Source organism: Canis lupus, chromosome 15 (assembly GCF_011100685.1).
Source record: "Canis lupus familiaris isolate Mischka breed German Shepherd chromosome 15, alternate assembly UU_Cfam_GSD_1.0, whole genome shotgun sequence".
In the NCBI taxonomy this organism is placed as follows: domain Eukaryota; kingdom Metazoa; phylum Chordata; class Mammalia; order Carnivora; family Canidae; genus Canis; species Canis lupus.
The window spans coordinates 14,107,654-14,131,194 of NC_049236.1; the positions used below are offsets into that span (position 1 = coordinate 14,107,654).

At 56.5% G+C, this 23,541-nt stretch overlaps 2 protein-coding genes across 5 annotated transcripts in view; both read right to left on the bottom strand.

Moving 5' to 3' along the window:
• LOC475367 (fatty acid amide hydrolase) overlaps positions 1 to 5,256 on the bottom strand; it is a 27,416-nt gene extending 22,160 nt beyond the window's left edge. The window contains exon 1 of one of the 4 annotated variants that reach the window (XM_038558165.1): positions 5,122 to 5,256. The gene's annotated coding sequence lies outside the window, so the exon portion shown is untranslated. The remainder of the gene's footprint in view (positions 1 to 5,121) is intronic. The other 3 variants (XM_038558162.1, XM_038558164.1, XM_038558163.1) reach the window with 3 other exon arrangements.
• FAAH (fatty acid amide hydrolase) lies at positions 5,241 to 22,248 on the bottom strand. The gene is made up of 15 exons (XM_038558161.1): positions 22,039 to 22,248; positions 15,833 to 15,946; positions 13,548 to 13,682; positions 13,190 to 13,323; positions 12,906 to 13,112; positions 12,617 to 12,657; positions 12,262 to 12,386; positions 11,093 to 11,218; positions 10,503 to 10,600; positions 8,556 to 8,655; positions 8,202 to 8,242; positions 7,359 to 7,398; positions 6,773 to 6,881; positions 6,078 to 6,223; positions 5,241 to 5,642 (listed from the first exon to the last, which is right to left on the bottom strand). Exons 1-15 carry the CDS (start codon positions 22,231 to 22,233, stop codon positions 5,514 to 5,516), a joined length of 1,740 nt encoding a protein of 579 aa, XP_038414089.1. The 5' UTR covers positions 22,234 to 22,248; the 3' UTR covers positions 5,241 to 5,513.
• Between the last annotated feature and the right edge of the window lie 1,293 nt (positions 22,249 to 23,541).

Genomic DNA, 23,541 nt, shown 5'->3' on the forward strand with positions numbered 1-23,541 from the left:
CCTGGCCCAGAACCTGGCACCCTGGATGTTTAGCGCATGTTCTCAGGATGATTGTGCAAACAAGGAAAATATACTTAGTCTGGAGTTGGCAGGTGGCTTCAAATATCTGTGCAAGTCTTTGGCCTTGGGCAAATTGGCAACCATTTCTAAACTTGTTTCCCCACCTCTAAAATGGAAGTAATAACGGCCATTTTTTTCCAATGGGAAAATGGGTTACCAATTCCACAGCCTAACAGACATCAGATTCTCTAAGACACGGCCCCTGTTTTGGAGTATGAACAGGAGCACGAAAAAGCCCTTTCTTCCCAGCCTGCCAGCTGTAGAGGGAACACTGCCCTCGCCTTGGTAAGTGGGAGGTCTGTAGGGGCAGACATGAGGAAGAGCACGTATAGGAAGCAAACGGTGTGGAGGCGGGAGGTGTGCACAATGTCCCAAGTGCCACCCGAGGGCCACACTGGGACATGAGGCCTCGGGAAGGAGAGCGGAGTGGAGTGGCCAGCAGCACGAGTAGGTGAGGCATGGCCTTGAGGTCATGGCCAGGAGTCTGACCCAACACAAGTGATGCTCAAGGTTTCAGGCGTGATCGGAACTGTGTTTGGGAGGCCACCCAACTCCTATCTGAAGGACAATTGGAAAAGACCAGTCTGGGGCAGGGGAGGCCAGGCAAGAAGCCTGGCAGTGGACCTGGGGAGAGGGTAGAAGGCAGAAAACAGACAGTAGCCATGGGGCCTTGAGGGCCTTGAGGCCACTGGACTGACTGGTGGTCAGACAGGAAAGAGGAGGTGGCTGGCTTGAGCCGTCACTCCTCCGTGCCTCAGGATCATGGGACCCCAGGAAGAGCTCTCTGCCGAGACTTTGACATAAACTGACCCAGGTTTGATTCTCATCCCTCTTCTAGCTGTAGACCTTTCTGAAAAAAGGGGACAAAGATGCCTACCACAGGGGTAATGGGAAGATTAAATGACCCAAGGACAATCCAGTGCCCAGAAGGTAGAGGGTTGGGGATCCCTGGGTGGTTCAGCGGTTTGACGCCTGCCTTTGGCCCAGGGCACAATCCTGGAGTCCCGGGATCGAGTCCCACATCAGCCTCCCGGCATGGAGTCTGCTTCTCCCTCTGCCTGTATCTGCCTCTCTCTGTGTGTGTCTATCGTGAATAAATAAAATCTTAAAAAAAAACAAAAAACAAAAAACAGAAGGTAGAGGGTTCATAGCAGGGTATCGGGTACATGTCATTCCAGATGCCCTTTCTCCTTTTTCCTGATCAAGTCACCTTATCACTCCATGTATCTCCAGGGCCTTCACCAGCACACCTACCTGCCTCTCTTCCTCCTTTCATTCAACACACATCCTCCAGAATGTGAGCTCCAAGAGGACAGGAATCTAGTCTGTCTCAGTAATCACTCAGTCTCAGCACACAGGTCAGTGCCTGGTCCCTAGGGGATGCTCACTTAATATTCACTGACCTAAGTACCTGATATGTGCCACTCTACATGCCAAGAATATAGTGATGAGCAAGACAACATAGAGCTCTCGGGAAGTTTGTTTGAGTGGAGGGGAACAAAAAAAAAAAAAAAAGCCATATAATTCCAGATAGCGACAATGCTATAAAGTACAAAGGATGACATGGGAAGCTGTTTTATAAGTGGGTGATCAGGGATCCCTGGGTGGCTCAGCGGTTTGGCGCTTGCCTTCAGCCCAGGATATGATCCTGGAGTCCCAGGATCGAGTCCCACATCGGGCTCCCTGCATGGAGCCTGCTTCTCCCTCTGTTCTCCCTCTGCCTGCGTCTCTGACTCTCTCTCTCTCTCATGAATAAAAAAATAAAATCTTAAAAAAAAAATAAGTGGGTGATCAGGGAAGGTGACACAGGAGCTGAGCGTTCCAAGCAGAGGGGACCAGTATAACACAAAAGCCCTGAAGCAGGGACCACCAGCTGGAGATGATCAAGAAATGGAGGGATCCCCGGGTGGCGCAGCGGTTTGGCGCCTGCCTTTGGCCCAGGGCGCGATCCTGGAGACCCGGGATCGAATCCCACGTCGGGCTCCTGGTGCATGGAGCCTGCTTCTCTCTCTGCCTGTGTCTCTGCCTCTCTCTCTCTCTGTGTGACTATCATAAATAAATAAATAAAAATAAAAGAAATGGAAAGGTGCTCATGTGGCCGGAGCACAACGAATGAGAGGAAGACACGCCCAAGAGGAGGCTGGAGAGGTGAGCAAGGGCCATGTCCCACAGAGCCTCGCAAGACACAGGAGGAGGCTGGATTTTATTCTGAGTTGGATGGGAGGAAGCCTTTAGGTCTTGAGACAAGTGACTGGATCTGATTTACACTTTCAAAGCAACCCTCTGGCAACTGCATGGAAAATGGACTGGGGAACAGTGAGGCTGGAGGCAGGGAAGCCCAGTTAGGTTACTGCACAGTCCAGAGTGGGTGGCTTGGACCAGAGTGCTAGTGCGGCAGTGGAGGCGGAACTCGGGGCCTCCCACTGGCCGCAGTGACCGGTTGCCTCACGCCACCCCCCACTCTTGGCAGCATTTGCCTCTTCGTCTAACCTTTCCCCAAGCCCTGATCACCAGGGAGCAGATGTGCCAGTGTTAATGTCCAAACACCCGCCCCCGCCCCCTAAATCCCGGAGCCTCTCAAGGATAGAAGCCAGGCTTAGGAGAGCTCTGACACCGCTGAGCACAGGGCTGGGCAAGGTCACGCCAGGGCTCAAAAGCAGCAAAGGGAAGAAGGCAGGCACCCCACAGCCAGCCACGTGGCTAACAGCACAAGGGTATCAGTAACCAAAGAGAGAAATAGGGCAAGAGAAGGAAAAAAGTAGAGGCAGGTGGTTTTATGCAATGAGACAAATGGACACAGTAGTTACAAGGATCCAGGGCATAACGAAGCAGCTACCCAGCCATCCCAATCTAGGCGTCCACGAGGGTTGCGCCCTCTCTGGTTACAGTGACCACCTGGCCCACCTCACCCACCCCCCCACACACACACCTCTTGGCATTTGTCCCTTTGTCTAACCTTTCCTCAAGCCCTGATCACCCAGGCAGCAGATGTGCTAGATAATGTTCAACAGTCCCAAAAGCCCCAGGGCCTCTCAAGGATGGGAACCGGGCTTGGTAGAGCTCCAGCACCACTGAGCACAGGGCAGGGCGAGTCCACACTGGGGCTCAAAGGGTGAAGCAGTGAAGGGAAGAGAACAGGCACTGCCCCACAACCTTGTGACTAAGAGCACAAGGATATTGGGGCACCTGGGTGACTCAGTTGGTTAAGCATCTGACTCTTTGATTTCAGCTCAGGTCATGATGGTTTCAGGGTCCTGAGACCCAGCCGTTCCCTGCCTCGGGCTCCTCACACAGCAGGAAGACAGCTTGAGGATTCTCTCTCCCTCTCTCTCTGCCCCCACCCCCACTCCCACTCTGCTCATGCATGCACACTTTCTAAAATAAAGAATCTTTTCTTTTAAGATTTTATTTATGGGAAGGGGATGCACGAGCAGGGGGAGGGGTAGAGGGAGAGGGAGAGTGAGAAGCAGACTCCCCACTGAGCAGGGAGCCTGACATGTGGCTCAATCCCAGGACTCTGGGATCATGACCTGAGCGGAAGGCAGAGGCTTAACTGACTGAGTGAGCTAGGCACAGCAATAAATCAATCTTTTATAAAATTAAAAAAAAAATCACATCAGTAACCAAAGAGAGCAATGGGGCGGAGTAAGACGCCGAGGGATGGGGTGGTATAGATGATTCTAGGGAATGATATGGGGCGAAATGCCAGAGCAGTTACAAGGAATCTGGGCAAAGCGCAGCAACTACCTGGCCATCCCACTCTAGGTGTCCACGTGGGTGAGGCCCTCCAATCAGCCCTGAAGTGTGAGGCCTCGTGTCTGCCCTGAAACTGGTCCCACTGAGGCAGGGACACCACTGTCGGACAGTACAGGTGTCACTGGGCACATAACCTGGAAGGAAAAGCCCTTCTGCAAGAAGGAAAGTCAGGACGGAGAAGGAAGCCTCGGGAAGGCAGCCTGCCCTGAAAAGAATGTGAAGTGGGCCCGGTAGAACCGGGGACCTGCCCGACCCAAGGCCCAGGCTCAGAAACACCTACAGTAAGCAGGGCAGTTAGGGCTGGGGCCAGGGAAGAGTAAGCTCTGTTTAAGGGGGCCAAGGAGCCCCCAGATTGATCAGAGACTTGTCACCCCCTCACTCGCCAGGCAACGCAGTCCCCTAAGAGGCAGGCTGGCAGATTGGGTGGAGGGGAGACTGACCGAGACAGCTCACTTCTGCCCCAACCATTGATTCCCAAGCCACCCCTGTGCCGCGGCCCTAGCTCAGGCCCCAGGCCCTCTTCCGCAGCTTAGGATTAGGCCTTAGCCTCCGTAACCCTCTCCAGGCGCTGTCCTCACTGCATCTGTGTGATCCTTTAGGTGCTCCCTACTGCCCTTGAGACAGGATTCAAGTTCCTGAACCGACCTCCAAAGTCCACCTTGATTTGGCCTCCACCTACATCTCTGCTGCTTCTCCTACGCCCTTTCAATACTTCCATTTACTGAACTCAATATGTCTGAGTTGGGTGTATGGCTCCTTCTCCCGGGAATGTCCTTACTCCCATCTCAGCTTCTGGGAACCTCCAACACTCAACACAGGTCCTCCTCCTTCGGGAAGCCTCCCTAGAACAATCCAGTGCCTGGCCAGCCCTGTGAGTGCTCTTGACCAGAGGCCTACAGGCCCCCTCCCCGCCACGGTGCCACCTCCTGGCCAGCACCCCAGACTCCCTGCTGCCCTGTGCCGGCCACTAAGGACAGAGCCTCAGGGGGGTCCCTGAGCATCAGGGTCCCTGCAGTCAAGGAAAGCCAGTGTACTAAGAAAGGCAAAGCCACCCACAGATGCTCACCATACAGGGCAGACTGGGAAGAAACAGCCCGCCTATACCAGGGCTCAGAGGAAGGAGGGAAGGCCTTCTAGAGAAAGAGGTACCTGAGCAGGGCCTCCAAGGATTTAATGGCAGAGGAGCAGAAAGGGCATGCTTGGCAGACAGAAGGAGCAAAGAAGAGAAGGCAATGCCTAGCAAAGCAGGACTTAGTCTAAGCACGGGGAGCGGGGGAGGGGGAGGTGCCGGACCGAAAGACCTACTCTGAGAAGCCTGTGTCGCTCCTGTGGGTGTGAGGACCCAGGAGACTGCCAAGGCCAGAGTAGGGCTCAGCCCTCAGTGCCCTGACAGTGACGGCCAGAAAGTACACAGACTAGAAACGTTTCTTGACTGTTAGAGGCCTTTGCCCATGTCATACCCACTGCCTGCCACAGGGAGGGATGTCAGGCCAGGGGGAGGGGACCAGGATGGGGAGCAAGGTCCAGACTCAGGGAGGTCTGTGCTTCTTGTAGGGGATGGGGGTGGGGCAGACACAGAAGCCTCTGCCCCAGGCCGAACATTTCCTCTCAGGGTGGCAGCTGTGCCCAGGCTAGGCGGGGCACTGATGGAATGGTCTCAGGTCCTCCGGAGCCAGGCGATGGGGTGCAGGCAGCAGTCAGGATGGCCGCTTTTCAGGGGTCATCAGTTGCTCCACCTCCCGCATGAACCGCAGACACAACTCTTCCTGCCAGGGCAGAGCCACACATTGCACAGCCACGGGCAGCCCCACGCTCTTCTTCACAGCCTACAGGGGACACAGGCATCAGGAGGGCGACAGTGGAGCAGAGCCCCCTCTCCTCCAGGGACCAGGAGGCACCGCAGCTGGAGAGGCTGCAGTCATTCAGGCTCTCACATCAAGGGGGGACCGGGCACGCAAGGGAGCGGCCGGCTGGCTCACTCAATAGAGCGTGCTGGCTGGCTCACTCAATAGAGCGTGCAACCCGATCTTGGGGTTGTGAGTTTGAGTTGGGTGTAGAGCTTACTTGGAGAGGAGAGGAGAGGGGAGGGGAGGGGAGGGGAGGGGAGGGGAAGAGAAAGGCAAGGAGAAAGGCAAGGCAAGGCAGGCAAGGCCTGCTCGTGCTTATGCTGCTTCCCTCACAGCAGCAGCCGGAGTTGGAGTGTGGGTGGGAGTCTAGGGGAAGGGGTACCCCAGGGGCCAGGCCAGGCCCTGCGCCCTCACCTTCTGTAGCATGTTGTCCCAGATATCCCCATAGTAGCCCTTGTAATGTTCCATCTGGGCCTCATCCTCGGTGGTCACCGTGGTGACAGGCACCACCCCCGCTGGGAAGTCCAGGCAGTTGTAGAGCACAGTGTAGCTGATAGCGGCTGAAAGGCAGCACAGGGGTCGGAGCAGGCCGGTGATGCTCCTGCCAACTGTCTACCCTGGGAGATGGCACCCTGCCTCTCAGACGGGGAGAGGCTCTCTCCAGAGCCCAGACTTGAGGAGAGAGTGACAAAGCCCAAGAATCCAGATTCAGGGCAGGCTGCAGCGCTTGCCGAGGCCTGCCCGGTGACGTTGCCAGGGGACCTTCCCCATCTGACCACTGGTCCTATTGTCTTGGCTTTCCTCAATCCCACCTGGACTGTAAACACCACCTCCCCAAACCATAAGCTCCATAACTCAAGATCTCCGACTTCAGTGGCACTGAGGGCAGGGAGCTCGCTCCCTCCCAGAGAATCCCATCCGACTCCCATCTCTCCAGCCAGTTAGATGGGCGGGGGGGGGGGGGGGGGGGGGTGGTGGTCCCAAGGGCAGGGCCCTCCCAACCCCAAGGCTCCTCCCACTTGCCGGCAGCCTGCTGGGCACTGGGCTGAACCCACAGAAGAGAAGAGGCAGGCAGGAGTGTCAGGGTGTGGTGGGGCAACAGGCCTCACCTGTGGCCTTCCCCGGGGCGTTCAAGTCCAGAGCCGGGCCCAGCATGGGGGTGAGCAGCACATCCAGGTCCAGGGCTCTCCACTGGGCAATCACGGAGTTGCGGTACACCTGGGAGGCGGCCAGCACACCAGAGGAAGCCCTCAGACCCAGCCCATCACACAGAGTCTTCAATGCAGGGACCGTGGCCGGGGTGGCTCTGGCCCCAGCACCTGGCCTGGGCTCTGGACTAAGCCACAGTGGGATGGAGGTGCTCAGGGCACACAAGCATGGCTGCTTTCAGGAGGCTCCACCTCCCACATGAACTGTGGACATCATTTTTCCTGCCAGAGGAGGGCCACCTAGTTCCCAACAGCACCAGTGGGCAAAGAGGCGTCCAGGCCAGCAGCCGTAGACTGATCTGGGTCCCAAGGATGAGCAACCAGCAAGTGAGGATCAGAGAGCAGGGCCTGAGTAGACCAGTCCAGGGGGCAGAAGGGGAAATGATAGGCCACTCCAGGGGACCAGCGGCTAAGAGATCCCACTGGCAGGTATCCTGTCCAGCTCCACCCCATACCCCACCCCATAGTCTAGGGGCTCTGGCCTCACCTCAATCTCGTGCTGCAGTTCCCAGAGCTTGCTGGCTGACCTGGGCAGAGGAAATGAGGTCACTGGCCATCGTGGCCACAGCCATGGGGAGTAGCAACATCAGATCCCTACTCTTAACACCTCACAGATCTCACTCCTCCATGGACCCTTCTCAACTGTGGGAGCCCCGAGAGCTCCAGGAGCTACAGGAGTAGTACAGGAAAGGAGTTCAAATCCCTAAGTTCATGTCCTGTTGAGAAAATCAGGCCCCAAGAGGGATTTAGGCTGTGTCACTCAGTGACTCTGCAGCAGAGTCAGGCCCAGCTCACGCCTGATTCCCAATTACCCTCAGGATACAAGAGAGACCAGAGCTACCAAAGGTCCTAAATGCCTGGCAGTAAGAGAAGGGGCAAGTCCACAGGATGTCAGGGCCTAAAAATGAGGCCATTTGGGGCCTGCTTTCCCTACCCAAGCCACTAAGGGGACAGCAGGACCCAGCGCAGCTCAGTTCATGTCAGACCTCGAAGAGCAGCGTCTCTCAGGGCTTCCCCAGTGCCTCCCCAGTGCTTCCTTTCCTGGGAAGGAAGCACCTTTCCTTTCTACCCTCGCCTCGCCTCGCCTCGCCTCGCCTCGCCAGGCCTTCCCCTCTCTAGTCGGTCTCATCCCAAGATCTCCTCTCTAGCCAGACCTGGACCCCGTGAAGACCAACTTCAAGGTCCCATCTGAAAGCCACAGAGGTTGCCACCCTGGCCAGGCCACTTCCAGCCTCAGAAGCTACTTTCCTCCTCTCTTCCTGTCAGAAACCACTTAACCCCAGGTCAGGGAAAGGGGGAGGCATATTCTAGGCATAGGAAACATCCTTACCGGGGCTTCATGCTGTTAAGAAAAGCTGCCACCCTCGGGAGCTGCCGGAGGACAAACACAGTGTCAGTGACCCAGTGACTCAGTTCTGGGCTGAGTGCAGACAGCAATCTTCCTCAAGCCAAGCCACCTGTGCCTCTTCCCTCTGTCCCTTCCCCCAGGTCCCAGGTCAGCACCTCTTTCAGCATGTGGGTTGGCTGAAGATTGCAGGGCATGGGGAGAGGAGAGGAGTCTGGGTAGGGGTTGGAGAGAAGAGGAGGCCATGCTTGACCAAATCAAGAGAGGCGGAAATGAGAGGGGACGAGCCCCAGAGGCTCCCTCACAGCCCACCCAGCCCTCTGCTCCTTGCACCCTCACCAGAGGCTTCAGCAGGAAAGCCAGCAGTCCTTTCAACCAACTTGGCATCTTCAGAATTGAGATCAGGTCCCCCAGGCAGGGGTCCACGAAATCACCTTTGCTGGGAGACAAAGGGTCCAGTCCAGCACTCCCTTCCCAGGCCTCCCTCCTGGCTTGCCTCCACCCACAGCACCCCCAATCAGTGTCATCTCTTCAGTGACACCCTCCCCAATCCCTCCCCACCGGACTCTGTTAACCACTCGTCTCCAACCCCTTCACTTGCCTCCTTTTTTTTTTTTTTCCACTTGCCTCCTTTTATTTATTTTTTTAAGATTGTATTTCTTCTTGGGACACCTGGGTGGCTCAGTGATTGAGCATCTGCCTTTGGCTCAGGGCGTGATCCTGGGGTCCAGGGACTGAGTCCCACATCGGGTTCCCTGCAGGGAGCCTGCTTCTCCCTCTGTATATGTCTCTGCCTCTCTCTCTCTCTGTCTCATGAATAAATAAATAACATCTTTAAAAATATTTTCTTTCTTTTTTTTTTTTTTAAGTAATCTCTACATCCAACGTGGGGCTCAAATTCACAACCCTGAAATCAAGAGTCCTGTGCTATACAGACTGAGCCAGCCAGGTGGCCCTATCTGCCTCCCTTTAGACATGTGACTTGTTTCTGCTGATCCTTTGGGACACCTGGACTCCACTCCATACCTGCTGGAGCTTCCCAAGGCAGGACTCTGTGTCTCCCTCCCTGGCAAACTCAGCTCAAAGCAATAAGGACTCATCTCCCTGGTGAGGGCTTGACACTGAGGACATCCCCTATGGATGCTGATGCCAGCCGAGAGGTACAAATGGAGCCCCCTTGACTCTTATTTCTGAGGCTGTCTCTAGCTCTAGAGCTCAGGCAAAGGTCTCAGGAGACTGACCCTAGGGCTTCATTCTGAGGGCTGGAGTGAGGAGCAGCTCCTTCTGCTGAAGCCTGTACCATACTCAGTATTAGAAGAGGCCAGTCTTGGGGCAGCCCAGGTGGCTCAGCGGTTTACCGCCGCCTTCAGCCCAGAGCCTGATCCTGGAGACCGGGGATCGAGTCCCATGTCGAGCTCCCTGCATGGAGCCTGCTTCTCCCTCTGCCTGTGTCTCTGCCTCTCTCTCACTCACTCTGTGTCTCTCATGAATAAATAAATAAATAATAAAACCTTTAGAAGAGGCCAGTCAGCCCAGGCACATCCCCAAGAGATACCCTCACAGGTCTGTCTTGCACCCCTGTCACACTTAAGGACTGAAAGCTTCTTAGTAGAACCAGCTTCCCTAAACATGAGCTCTGCAAAAGTTGATTTGATCCAGCCCACCTACTCAATGAAAGAGAAAACTATTCAGACCCAGGGACCCCTGGGTGGCTCAGTGGTTGAGCATCTGCCTTCAGCTCAGGTCATGATCCTGGAGTCCTGGGATCGAGTCCCACATCAGACTCCCCACAGGGAGCCTGCTTCTCCTTCCGCCTGTGTCTCTACCTCCCTCTGTGTCTCTCATGAATAAATAAATAAAATATTTTTTTAAAAAAAGGCAGACTTAGGTCAATCAGAAGAGCCTGGAGTCACAGTATGATGTCTAGACCTCTCCCTTCCTGCTTCACCCTGCCCTTGTCTCTCAATCTTTCCCAAATAGATAAGCAACTCCCCTGCCCACCTCCCAACAAACTCCCATCAATTGAGCTCTGCTCAATCCACCCTCCCCTCAAGCTGGTACCTTTCTAAAGTCTCCCTGGCGGGGTATCTCCAGGCTCAACCTGCACAGTTAGAGGGGCAGTGAGGTCTCTGCCCAGAATGCTCTGACCTGCTTTGTGTTCAGCTGAGCCTGTTCCCCATCTTCTCCCAGAGTGGCCCATCTTGGGAATAACAGGAACCAGCTGCTCTCCCTGGCTCTACCCATGTCCTGACCCCACCCCAGACCCCAAAGTCCAACATCACTCACAAGTTCTGTAGGAAGCTGTGGCCGCCATCACTGAACAGCCCACCAGTTGACAGGGTCTCCAGAGCATAGGGTATGTTGCTTGGCAGGAAGGGAACCAGCTGCAGGATTGAGGGGTGTAAGGCCACCACACCTAGAAACCCTTGGCTCCCACGAACCCCATGCTGCCCATGCAGCCCAGGCCCCCACCCTGCCCCACACAGGGTAGCCCTCACTGGAGAAGCCATACTGACCCACGAAAACTCCCTTAAAATGCACCTTATGAGAGAATTCAGGCCACTTCTCAGATGAACAGATTAAAACCCATTGGCCCACTATCCTGGGATGGTGGGAATCCTGGGATTGTGGTTGATGAAAGCCTCCCAACACTGCGCTCACCCATCCCCCACATAGGGTTGAGTTCATCATCAATCACTTAAATTAACACTCATGATCAGCCCTCTATCCACTGGTCCCACAGGGACAGAGTTCCCAACTCAACCACAAAACAATCAGGATGAAAGGACGCCGGGGACAGGTGGCAGCCTTGGGTACCAGGAAGATTTCCCTGAAAGAAGGCCTGTACCAGGACTTCCAGGTCCCCACAGCCATACCGTGTGGCCAGCAGCCTCAAGGCTCTGCTTGGTCTCCAGTACGGCCCGCTTCATGGCCGGAGTGGGCATGGTATAGTTGTCGGTCTCATAATACCCTACACGCAGGGGCCGAGAGCTTTTGTAGACCTGGGGGCAAGACACAGGAGTCAGAACCAGGTCAAGGGAGGGAGGCCCAAAGTAGGGCTCTCAGAGATCGGAGAAGCTCCTCAGCCCCAGACGTAGCTGAAAGGATGCAGCCTGGATCCCCAGAAAACTGAGTGCTCGAGAGGCCAGCCCTTTCTGTAGCGCCCTTTCACAAAACACCTTCACCAAGACCCTGCAGGAGGGGCCCAGCAAGGGTGAGAATTCCCCTGGGGCCATATGCTGAAACTGAGGCTTCAGGTCTATATAGGGAGACAGGCAAACAGGCCCTGAGTGGGGCTGGGACGTGCCAAAGTCTCCCCAGCGCAGACTGACACCACTAGGCCCAGAACCCAGGAATCCCGTCTCCTGGGTCGAGGCCCTCCACTGCCTGTTTCCAGTCCTGGGTCCCATGATAACTCGTTCCAGACCACATAACAGGGACTTTGTCTCCTCTTCTCCTTCCTCTCAGGAAGGAGTTGTTAAACCACTGGGTTGTGAGAATATCCTCTGCCAAGGAGCGGGAGGGGTCACCCCACCCAGCCCAGGTCTCCTGCCTGCCAAGAAACACCCCAGTGCTCCCTAGAGCAGAAGAGGCTGGGGCCAAGAGGTGGGACCTTTCCTCAGCACAGGGAAACCCCCGTCGCACCCCCACCCCCCCAATAGGCATTCAGCACACAGCTACAGACTGTCCCCACTGCTAGGTACAATCCATGAGGATCCAAACTCCAGGGCAAATAGGAATCCCACTGTTACGTGTCTTTAACAGGACCCTGATAATGAGAGAGGGGGCCAGACCCCCCCTTCGCACCCCCACCCCCCCCACCTCCACCAGTCTAAAAGCCCCAAGGTCACCACATTCAGGCAAGGGCTCCATCTGGTGGCTGCCTGTGGAGCAGCAGCTGAGCCTGGCTTCAGATCCTTGGGGGCTGGTTTTCAGGGGACAGAGCCTCCAAGGCCCGCGCACACTGCCTGGAGGCTGCTCTCTGGGCTCAGGAGCACCAGTAATAACCAGACTCAATCCCAGGCCCATCCCCGCCCCTGCTCACCTCCTCCTTGAAGGGCAGCGGGGGCACCGTGGGGTCCAGGCGGAACATGTCCTCACACAGCAGCGCTCTCAGGCACAGCGCTAGGCTCTCCACATCCCGGGCCATGGGGCCAGCTGAGAGCTGCACTGTGGGGCAGGCAGGGGAAGGAAGAAAGATCACCCTGCCCTAATGGGCTCTGGGGCTGGGGCCAGGCAAGGGCGGGGCGGGGGCCCAGGAGTGTGAGCAGAGACAAGGAGGTAGGAACTCAGACCTCAACTAGCCTGGGAGCCAAACCTGGCCCCTAGGAGAGGCCGGGGGAGAGGTGGGTGGGGCAGGCCCCCCTCCTCCAGGGCACCGAGGGAACCCCAGACCTCACCTGCTACCTGTCCATAGACACAGCCCTTCAGGCCACTCTTGCTGGATAAGAAACACAAGGTGTTGGAAACAGCAAACGGTCACCCTCTGTCCAACCCCAAACCCATAGAGCAGCCTAGAACTCTTACCACTTTGGAGACTAGGAACCAAGGCCAATGGTGCCGTGACACTCCCTCCCAACAAAACCCCAGTGAGGGGATCCCTGCCTGGGCCCAGAAAGGTTGGAAGCTAGGCCAAGATCACACAGCAAGAGACCCAGAAGCTCCCTTTACCCACCACTCCCGCCATACCTGAGGCGGTTCGCCGTGGGCTTGAGGCCACAGATGCCACAGAAGGCGGAGGGAAAGCGGATGCTGCCTCCGATGTCAGTGCCTAAGCCGAGGGGGGAGCCTCCAGCCCCAATGAGGGCCCCTTCACCCCCGGAGGAGCCCCCTGGGCTTTTGGAGGACTTCCAGGGATTCAAGGTCTGGCCAAAGAGGGGGTTACTGCAGTCATAGCTGGGGGAAGCAGGAACGGGTCAGGCCAGGTCACAGTGGTGCCAGCGCCCCGGCCCCCACCCTGCACCCCATCCAACCTGAACATGGACTGAGGGATGTTGGTGTGCACGAAGGGCACAGCACCCTGTAGCTTCAGCACCTGCACCAGCACACTGTCACACTCCGCAGGCATGCTCTCGTTCAGGCTCAAGCCCAGAGTTGAGTCCTGGCCCTGGAGGGAGAGACGGGCACCCATGGGGGCATGGCTGATGGGTCCGGGCCCTCTGGTGGCAGAGGGTCCACTCCTACCGCCATCTCATAGGCCGGAGCAGGGCACACCACGGTCCCTCGCAAGGCCTCTGGACCCAATGTGTCCCCTGAGAGCCCAGGGTAACCAAGGAGGCAGAGCTGGCGCCAGGGGAGGGGAGCTGAAGCCTGCTAGGAGGCAGGGCACACCTTGTAGCTGAAGCACTCCTTGAGGCTCACTGGGACGCCATAGAGCAGGCCTCGCCTCGGGGCCTGGGACAGCTGAGTCTCACAGTCTGCCAGGTAGGTGGTCACACAGTTGATCCCTTTGTTTACTTCCCAGGCCTGGAGGAGGGAGAATTGGACACAAGGCAGAGTGTGATTGGCCTTTTTTTATTTTTTAAACTGTGGTAGAGGGCAGCCCCGGTGGCACAGCGGTTTGGCGCCACCTGCAGCCTGGGATGTGATCCTGGAGTCCCAGGATGGAGTCCCACGTCAGGCTCCCTGCGTGGAGCCTGTTTCTCCTTCTGCCTGTGTCTCTGCCTCTCTCTCTCTCTCTCTCTCTCTCTCTCTCTCTCTCTCTTTGTCTCTATGAATAAATAAATAAAATCTTTAAAAAAATAAAAAAATAAAAAAATTGTGGTAGAATGTCCATGACATAAAATTGGCTTTTTAAAGTATACCCAGCGAAAGGGTGACCAGCAGCATGGCCCAGAGCCAGCAGCACAAGGAATGTAGGGCCCGGCACCCACCTCACTGGGGACACCTGGCCCCAGCCTCCCCTGGCAGTGTCTGGCCTCAACCCCAAGATGGAGCCAGGGCCCAGCCAAGCGCTCAAAGGAGCAAGACACGGGCCTCAGATGCCCCCCAGAGGGATGAGCTGGGACGAGGGTGACCTTTGGCCACTCTACCTCTTCCTCTAAGCCCCATCTCTGTCAGTGAAGCACATGGGAACCAGACAGGGGCAGATCCCCATCTGAGGCCACACTGGGAGTCAGCCCAGAGCAGGGCTAGACCCAGCTGCCAGCCTCCCAGAGGCCAGCAGGCTCTCTCCCACCCCGGGCCTGGCCCAAACCTGCCCCAGCTAAGCCTCTCCTCTCTGGGAAACTCTGCAATGTGAGAACCAAGTCACCCCATCTGCCACGGGGCCTCTCCATGGCCCTCCACCCACACTCAGCAGCGCCCTAGGGGAGGGCCGGTCAGGGCAGAACGATGCACGGCTTTCCACAATACTCCTGTCCCTGTGAGACATCTGAGGGAAATGGCGTGGGCCCCACCGCCACACCCCGGCACGCGCAGTGTGTGTGGGGGCTGCCCACGGCCGGCCGGGACCGGGCTGATCTGTGACCAGAATGCTCTCCGGTGGGTGATTAGGAAGGGCAGCCACTTTCCAGGGACACGGAGAGAGGAGACACAGCACAGTCTGTTGAGGCCGCCTGTGTCCTCTCTCTGTACGCAGCCTCCCTCCCCCTCGCGCAGCTACAGTCACCCACACCCACTGTCACATGCACCCATCAGTCACCCGGCATGCACATCTGCTTGCTCAGTGGTCAGCCTCACTGTCACACATTCTGTTTCAAGAAACCACATGCAGGTCAACTCGTAAAGTACAGCTCTTTCTTTCCTGTTTCATTCCAAACATGTGCCTGGAACACTCCCTATGTGAAACACACAGTGTCCGGCATGACATCCCAAGACAAATGAGACAAGCTCTGTCCACAAGGAGCCCCCCTTGACAGCAGAAGGAGAAGGACGAGGCACGCCCAACAACGGGAAGAGTGTGAGAGAGTGGGCACTGAAGAGGGAGGGACCCCTAACTCAGGCTGGGAGGGGAGGGGTGTCAGGGGACACTTCCTAGAAGAGGGCCTCCTTCTCTGAGCCCCTAAGTTCAGCCAGCGGTGCCTGCGGCCCCAAGTGGGTAAAGAAGAGGGAGAAGAACCTTCCAGTCCTCACACAAGCCAGTGCTCAGTGTGGCAGGCTGGAGCCTGGGCCCCGCCAGGAGCTGAGCTACTGATGCCCACACTCCAGAAGGCCTGGGCCGGGCGGGACGCTGGAGACCAAGAGGAGCAGAAGAGCAGAGTCTGAAGAACTGGAGGCCCCAGGGGGCATCTGGCCAGGAGGCCGGCGCTCCATCATGGAGGGAGATGGTGGTGGAGGACCAGGGTGGCTGCTGGGGGATGGGGACAGGGGATGGACTGGAGAGAGCTAGAGAAAGAGAACAGACCACACTTGGTGACCCATGGGGTGGAGGCGGGAGGGAGAAGGCAGTCTGGGCCGAAAGCCAAGTTTTGAGCTAAGACAACATGCTCAGTGTCGCCCCCACACAAACACACACACAGAGTCAGCTCCTCTCTCCCTCCCTCTCTCTCTCTCTCTCTCATGCAGCAGCTCCTGGCAGCCCCTGGCACTGTGGTCCCACCCTGGCCCTCAGAGAATAATTCCAGGCCAGGTTTTCCCTACAACCCTTGCGGAGAGAAGCCTCTGGCTGGCCTTACCTTTCCCACATAGGTGAAGAGTGCGGCCTCAGGGGACAGCTCCCCGCTGTGTAACTTCTGCACCAGCTGAGGCAGGGGCAGGGCCAGCAGTGCCTCGGAGTCCAGGTCAGGGTTCTGGGAAGACACTCAGGTAAGTATCCCCTCACCCACAGGCCCCAAGCGCCTGCGGCAGGTCACCTGTGACCTGTGCCCCTAAGTCCCCACCCCTTGCCAGAGCAGATGCTAACTGTCACCTGCCCACCTGCAGCTGTCTGACACCTAGGCAGGCCCCTGTCACCTACGACAATGCAGACATATCTCTTCCAGAAGCTTATCAGAGGGGGTGCCCTGGGAGAGGCCATGCCGGCCTCTGAGATTATTAAACCATCACAAACCACCACCACTGATGGCCCCTCAGGTTCATGCCAGCACACTCTCTGTCTTGGTCAAGTCTTGCTGCCGTTCCCACTGCACCGATAAACTGAGGCACCAAGAGGCTAAGTGCGTCACCTAGGACCACATGGGTGAAGTGTGTGGTTCTCTCCCCATTCAGCACAGGCTGCCCACTGCCTAGCCACCTGCACTAACCACTCAGCCCCTGGTGGGGGGGGGGGCAGGAAAAGAAAAAGACACTGTTCTGGGGGTTGGGGTGTAGCTAAAGGCCATGCCTAAGAGAGAGGATTTGTTTCCTTCGTTCCAGGTACATAGTAGGTGCCTGCTGTAGATCAAGCACCACAGTGGGAATCCCACTGATTGGAAGGCATGCTTGGGCAGCGGGCAGGCAATTCAGAAGGAAGCAGGAAGGACTCACGGGAAACAAAACTGGGTTTGGTGAGTGGGGGGTCACAGGCAGGTAGAGGGGAGTCAGAGAGGAGCTCTCTGAAGGACGAGGTGCAATTTTTGAGACACCTGACTGCGGGACCCTGGAAGACTCTCAGAGTCTCTGGGGTCAGGCCCTGCCTGCAACCCCAGCCTGTTCCTTCCTCAGAGGTATTGAGCCAATTAGCAAACACAGCTAGAGGAGCTCTCGGAACTGCAGCCACCACTGCCCATCCCTACTCTCCGCTGTTCCCGCCAAGGTCATCAGGGACCTCCTGGTGCCAAATCCAAGAGTTTATTTGATTCTGTTATTTGCTCCCCATCTCCCTGAGGGATTCAAAGGCACTGAGGCCACACACTGGCTCTCTGCAACTTCCCCCTGGGCATGGAGATACTCCCCTCTCTGGTGTTGTCCTGCTCCTCTGCTCTTCGGTCATCCATTTATTCAGTCAACAAACATGTTCTGAACACCTGCTATATGCCAAGGACTGGCTACGTTAAGGGCTATGAATTTAGAGGTAACTAAGACAAGTCTCTGCTTTCAGAGAGCCCACACTCAAGAAAAGAAACCAGTTAACAAACGATGGACAGCTCATGGAAAGTGCAAGAAGGCAAACGTACAGGGCTGTGATGGAAATAACAGAGGACTGACTCAGATGCGACGGTCAGGTCTCTCTGAGGAGGTGACATTTCTTTTGGCTGTGATCCGAAGGATGAGAAGGAGACTTGAGATGTGAGAAGACACAGGTTCCTCTGGGCACCCCTTGTTACCTCTCTGATGCTGGGAGAAGTGAACCCTTCTCTCAAGGCTTCCAATCCAGGCTCTTCACCTACCCCATGGCCCCCTGACCCTCCACCCAGTCTCACCCAGTTGAGCCCTGGTGCTCATGGGCTAGTGTCATTGCCACCTGCCCCTGTGTCCTTCTCCCCGACCCCCGAGCTCCTGCCCCATGTACCCTTGCTCAGGGAAGGGCTGCCATCCATCCAGGTGGTAAAATGAGAAAAAAGGAGTCATCCCAGACCCCTCCCCCTCCCCTCCTCCCCCACATCCAAATCCAATCAGTCACGGTGCCACTAAGTAGCTCTGGGAAAGAGCCACTTCTCCATCCCCTCTACCAAGACCCTCATGGGCACCCATCCTTTCTCTGCTGGGTCACACAGGGCCCAGCTAACCAGTTGCCATGCCCAAGCCTTGCCGCACTCACCCACCCTTCCTGCCAGGCCAAACAGTAAAAGCCAATTGGGCCTTGCCTCTCCCCTTGAGGTCCCTGTCACACCACAAGCTCCAGAAGTGTTCCAGGCTGTGGTCCTGTCAGACTCCTCTGCGCCCCTGTCCAGCCGCCACCTACTCACACCCTCCAGGCCTGCCCACCACACAGCCTTTGTACCCCGGCCTTGAGAATAGGAACACTCTACCCCTTTCCCTTAATTTGTTAAACACATATAATACTTACTTGGGATTTTTTTGTTTGTTTATAATACAGGGAGCCACAAAGAAAAAAATGGATCCATGATCTCTCCACACACACTAGATAATCCCTGTCTGTATATCTTTCAAAAAGATATGCAAAGTGAAAACTGAACATTTCATTTACCCCACCGACCCTGCCCAGTCCCTCTTCTAAAGAGGAAACCACAGTTAATGGTTTCTAATGAAACCTCAGGGGGTGGGGGGGTGGGGAATGTTTATGGAAAACCCACCATGTATGTAATTATTTTTATATATTCTATTTTTGCACAAAGGAGTCATATTATAGATACAGTACTCCCTACACCTTGCCTTTCTCACTTCCTGATGGAAATAGCAAAATTGCTTTACTTTTTTTTTCTGATTATATAAATGTGCTCACTGTAGGAAAAAAAAAAAGTGCCTAACAGTATGGGGGAGAAAGTAAAAATCAGCTGAGAGCCCATCACACTAGGATAATTACCACCAACCGTCTGGTCACCAGCATCTCCCACCTCGCTACAAGACGCCACAAAGTCCCTGTGCACCTCAGCTCTGAGCTATCAGCAAGTGCCCCTCTATTCTCAGCACAAATTTTAATTTTGTCCCGTGTTCTTTCATCTGGATGGCTGATGACACCATTGCTAACAGTTATTTTTAAGTCTTCAACTAGTTATCAGGCAGCTGAGACATTTCCTCTTTCACAAGACACCCAAGAAAGCCCAGGAGGCCAGTCTACAAACACGGAAGCAATGAAGTTTGAATGGAGAATGCAGAGAAGTGTACAAATAAGTTCTAACTAAGCGTGTGGCCCCCTGTAGCAGTCCTTTCCAAGGGATGGATACTATAGCATTGCTGACCTGCTGTCCCCCCAGCAGCTGTCCCTTCTCCTTGAGTCCCCATACTGTCCCAATTTCAGGTATCCTACATCATCCTCCATGTCTTTTTTCTTTTCCCTCATGGTGTTTTTATCACTTTTGTTCTATTTCAAGATATCTTTTCCATTTGGTCATGTAGGCCATGGAGACTGGTCTCAACAAAAACTACTCTTCCTCGGTTCATCTACTGGATCATTTTGCTTTAAAAGAAAGGTTCAAGCTGGGCCTGGAGAAGGCCAGGAGACGGAATGACAGATCCAACTGAAGGAAGTGGCATTTGTTAAGACCAGGGGGGTTCTGACAAGCGGGGCTGTAGGAGATGTGGGGGAGAGGCATTCAGGGTAAAACTCCAAGCGCAAAGGCACAGGGGCTCGCGCAACTGCTCTGGCATCTCTCCCAGCCATCCTATTCCAGTGATGGCAGTCCCTGTCTTCAGTCTAGAAAGGATATTAAAACCCATTCGAGGGTAGGGTTGGCAGGGGAGGGGAGAGTAAAAGGGCAAAGAGTTGTTACAGATTAAGCCTCACATAGTCAACAGAGAGTTACCTGAAACAGGCCTGACTCTAGAGTTGTTCCAGAACTGAGAGAGGTGAACCATTTTGTGAGGATCCCAGAGATGCTTAGGGGTCCCCCTTCTCCAGCAATGCCAGCGGTATCTGGGCTCCCAGCAAGTGGTGCCAGGAGTCTATGAGGCTGGAGAGGTACCAGGGCCCTGCTAACCTCACTGCCCCTTGCTCTTTGGGGCTGGACTGAAAAAAAACCAGAAGAAAGGCTGCTGAGACAGCCTCAAAACCCACATCCCAGGATCCCTGGGTGGCGCAGCGGTTTGGCGCCTGCCTTTGGCCCAGGGTGCTATCCTGGAGACCCGGGATCGAATCCCACGTCGGGCTTCCGGTGCATGGAGCCTGCTTCTCCCTCTGCCTGTGTCTCTGCCTCTGTGTGTGTGTGTGTGTGACTATCATAGATAAAAAACAAAAACAAAAACAAAAACCCACATCCCCATCACCCAGCCACTCCAGAGCCAAGCAGAAAGGCACTTGGGGGCAGGACGGAGGAAGGACCTGGTCCCAAGTTCCCAAGGGACTGAGTTCAGCTAAACCACCTACCCCCAGGGCCTTGGGAGCTACTGTCATCAAGATCCCATCCCTTGGCTGACTATTCAAACCAATGAGCCTACTGAGATGGCTCTTTCTCCTCCACAGCCACGGGCAAATCAAAAAGTACTTTTCACCCACCTGGAAGAGAAGAGCCAAGCTATTCTGAGAGCAGGCTCTCTTGCCCCAGGAGGGTGCATGAACAGCTTTTTTGCGTTTTGGAGCCAAAACTTCTACCCTGGAAAATTTTGTTCTTAAAAATAATGAAAGGCGGCTGCTCCAGACGGAAACTGTGTAGATCCTGGTGTTTGGAGCTAAAGTGGGGGGAAGACGCACCCTTCTACTACCTCACACCCCTGTGGTGGGTTTCTTGTGACTAGGAGGGCAGTTTGGCGGGCAGGAGCTGTGGGCTGATCCCCGAGGCTGCCCCCACACAGTTCTTGCTGGTCGAACCAGCTGGCTGCAGTTCCGGCTGTTGTCGAAGACCTGGGGTCTGGGGAGCAGCTGAGGGTCTTCAGGCTGAGCCGGGTTATCATTGTCAGGATCCCTGAGGGGGGCACCTGGGAGCTGAGCCAGAGAAGGACTGGATAGTGAAGAACTGAGGCTCCGGTAGGGTCAGTGGTCAGTTTGGTGGGCTTTTCAGCCAGCTTGGTGAATAGAGGCTGAAACCAGATGCATATTTACTTCAACAAAAAAATGTGGGGATCCCTGGGCGGCTCAGCAGTTTGGTGCCTGCCTTTGGCCTAGGGCGTGGTCCTGGAGTCCAGGGATCGAGTCCTGCATCAGGCTCTCTGCATGGAGCCTGCTTCTCCCTCTGCCTGTGTCTCTGCCTCTGTGCGTCTCTCATTAATAAATATTTTTTTAAGATTTTATTTATTTATTTACGAGAGACGCAGAGACAAAGGCAGAGACACAGGCAGAGGGAGAAGCAGGCTCCCCATGGGGAGCCGGATGCAGGATCCCGTCCTGGGATCACGACCTGAGCCAAAGGCAGATGCTCAACCCCAGAGCCACCCGATGCCCATCCCTACCCAATATCTTCCCCTTCTCTAGAATGACGCTGGGGAGTCCTGCTGGGCATCTAGGTTCTAGTGGTTCCAGCTCTGCCCCAACTCTAAAATCACTTGCTGCAGGCGAGCATCGCCTTCTAGGTGCAATTTTCTGTGACTTTCCCTGGCTCCCACCCAGGCGCATCCTCCTGATTCCTGCTGTGTCCCCAGTCACCTGGAATGGTTTCTCTCCCACCTGTCGGATCTGAGTCCTACCAAACACACACCCTCACAAACAACCGTGGCAAGTTTTTCCTCCCCCGGCAGGTGGGAACATGTCTCAGAATTTATCAGTTTGACTTCTCGCTGGGTCCGGTGGCTCAAACACCTGGAGTGGAAGTCCTCCTCCAGGGCCCTGGCGCCTAAACACGCACTGAGCTGATCCGGAAGGAGAAAAGCTTGTTGACAGGTCACCCAGGGAAGGGCTGGAATTACACCTGCTCAAGGAAAAGGGGGCCTGTCAGGGCCGAGAAGGGACACCGGGCGGCAGGGCAGGGCGGCGGGAGCCGAGTGCAGCCCGGGCGCGCCCCTTGCACTCGGGCAAGTCCGCCTCTGGCTCGCTTTCAAGATCGTCGCGCGCAAAGAACGACTTTGGACTGGGAGCTCTCCGGGTTCCCTTGCCCGTCGCTCCCTGATTCCAAAGTCCTAACCCCCAGCATCCTAATGGTTCTCCTGATGGTTCTCAGCCTCGCAGCTCAGCGTTCCACCAGTCCTGAGGTTCTCGGCCCCGAGCAAAGCCCCTCTGTCTCGGGCCCGGCGCGGCGACGGCCCCCCACGACCTGCGGCCCCGCGGGCTCCCGCCTCCCGCTCGGCGGCACCTGACTCCGCAGGGCTCGGAGCGCAGCAGCGCGCGGGGCGGTTCCGAAAGCAAAACCTGCGCGGGTGCGGCCGACAATGCCGCCAGGCGCCCCCGCCCGGTCCCCCGTCCCCGGGCGGTCACCTGGAGGCGGAAGCGCTGCGCCGCCTTATCCATGGTCTCCAGGGCCGCCTGCTGCCTCCGCCGCGCCCGGGCCGCCGCGCCCCTCGCCGGCCGGCGACTGGACCAGCGCAGGGCCACGGCCGCCGCCACCAAGCAGCAGGCCAGGGCAGCCCCGGAGGCGCCGGACAGCGCGGCCCACAGCTCGTCCAGCACCATGGTCTCCCGCGGCCGACCGACGCCGGCAGCCACGGACGAGGGCCCGGCACGCGCGCCCGCCGCCGCAAAACCCGGCCTGGATCGCCGGGGATCCCGCGCCCGCCTGCGCGGAAGGGCGGGAGGGGCGGGCGCGGCGGCCGCCCGCGGGGAGACGCGCCGTTCGTTGCCTGGCAGCGGCCCGCGGCCGTCGGCGCGCAACGGTCAAGGTCAGGGCCGCACCCCGCGGGGAGGCGCGGGCCGCGCAACCGCCGCCCCGCCGCCCCGCCGCCGCCCGGAGCCCCAGCTCCCAGCTCCCAGCTCCCGGAAGACGCGACCAGCCGAGGCCCCGGCGGGAGAGGCCGGGCCCGACGATCGGGCTCGCGGACGTGGTCAATCCCCGCACACAGTTGAGAAGCATCTTTCCAGGCCCCCCTCCCTGGGCGCCCACCTGCCCCGTGCTCGTGCTCGGGGCTTCCCGGGGCACCGGTGGGAGGGGCACAGGAAGGCCCCTGGGGAGCCCCGCTGCTGCCCCTCCCCTGTCCCAACCCCGGGGCCCAAGTCTCTCTCCCAGGGCTTTTCTTCGTGGCCAGACCACCCATCACTTGTCCTTTGGCTCAGCCACCTCCTACAGACTGGCCTTCTCCAGTCATGGGCCCTCCCGGACTCTACACACGGTGAACGCCTGGTCAGGACTCTGGGGACCCGGCCCTCTTCATTAGGGGGTAGGGGGTGGGTTACCTACAAACAAAACACTCCCATCCAGGCCTCTCTCATAGGACTTTATGTGCTTTTGTCCTCCCAACAGACCTATAAGGAAGGCATTTTTAATTTTTTTAAAGATTTATTCTTACATTTTTAAAAAAGATTTATTCATTCATGAGAGGCATAGAGGCATAGACACAGGCAGAGGGAGAGGCAGGCTCCATGCAGGGAGCCCGATGTGGGACTCGATCCCTGGACCCCAGGATCATGCCCTGGGCTGAAGGCAGGCCCAGAACCGCTGAGCCACCCAGGCATCCCCAGAAGGCATTTTTTATTCTTATTTTACAGATAAGGTAACTGAAGGCAAGAGGGGTTAAACAACTGTGGGTCACACACGTGGCTGAGTAGGGACTGAAACTCAGCTCTAGTGCCAAACCATTGCTCTTAACCATCAAGCTTTACCATCATTATGGCCCCCTGGAAATGAAACCCTGTGGGATGCAGGGTGGGAATGTGCTTTGTGGCTGGAAATGCTGTCTGCTGAAACCCTCTGCGGTTAACTCCAGTTCTATGTTTACCTCTCTGAATCTGTGCCTTAAGATGTAAAGGGTAAGATGGTTATGATGC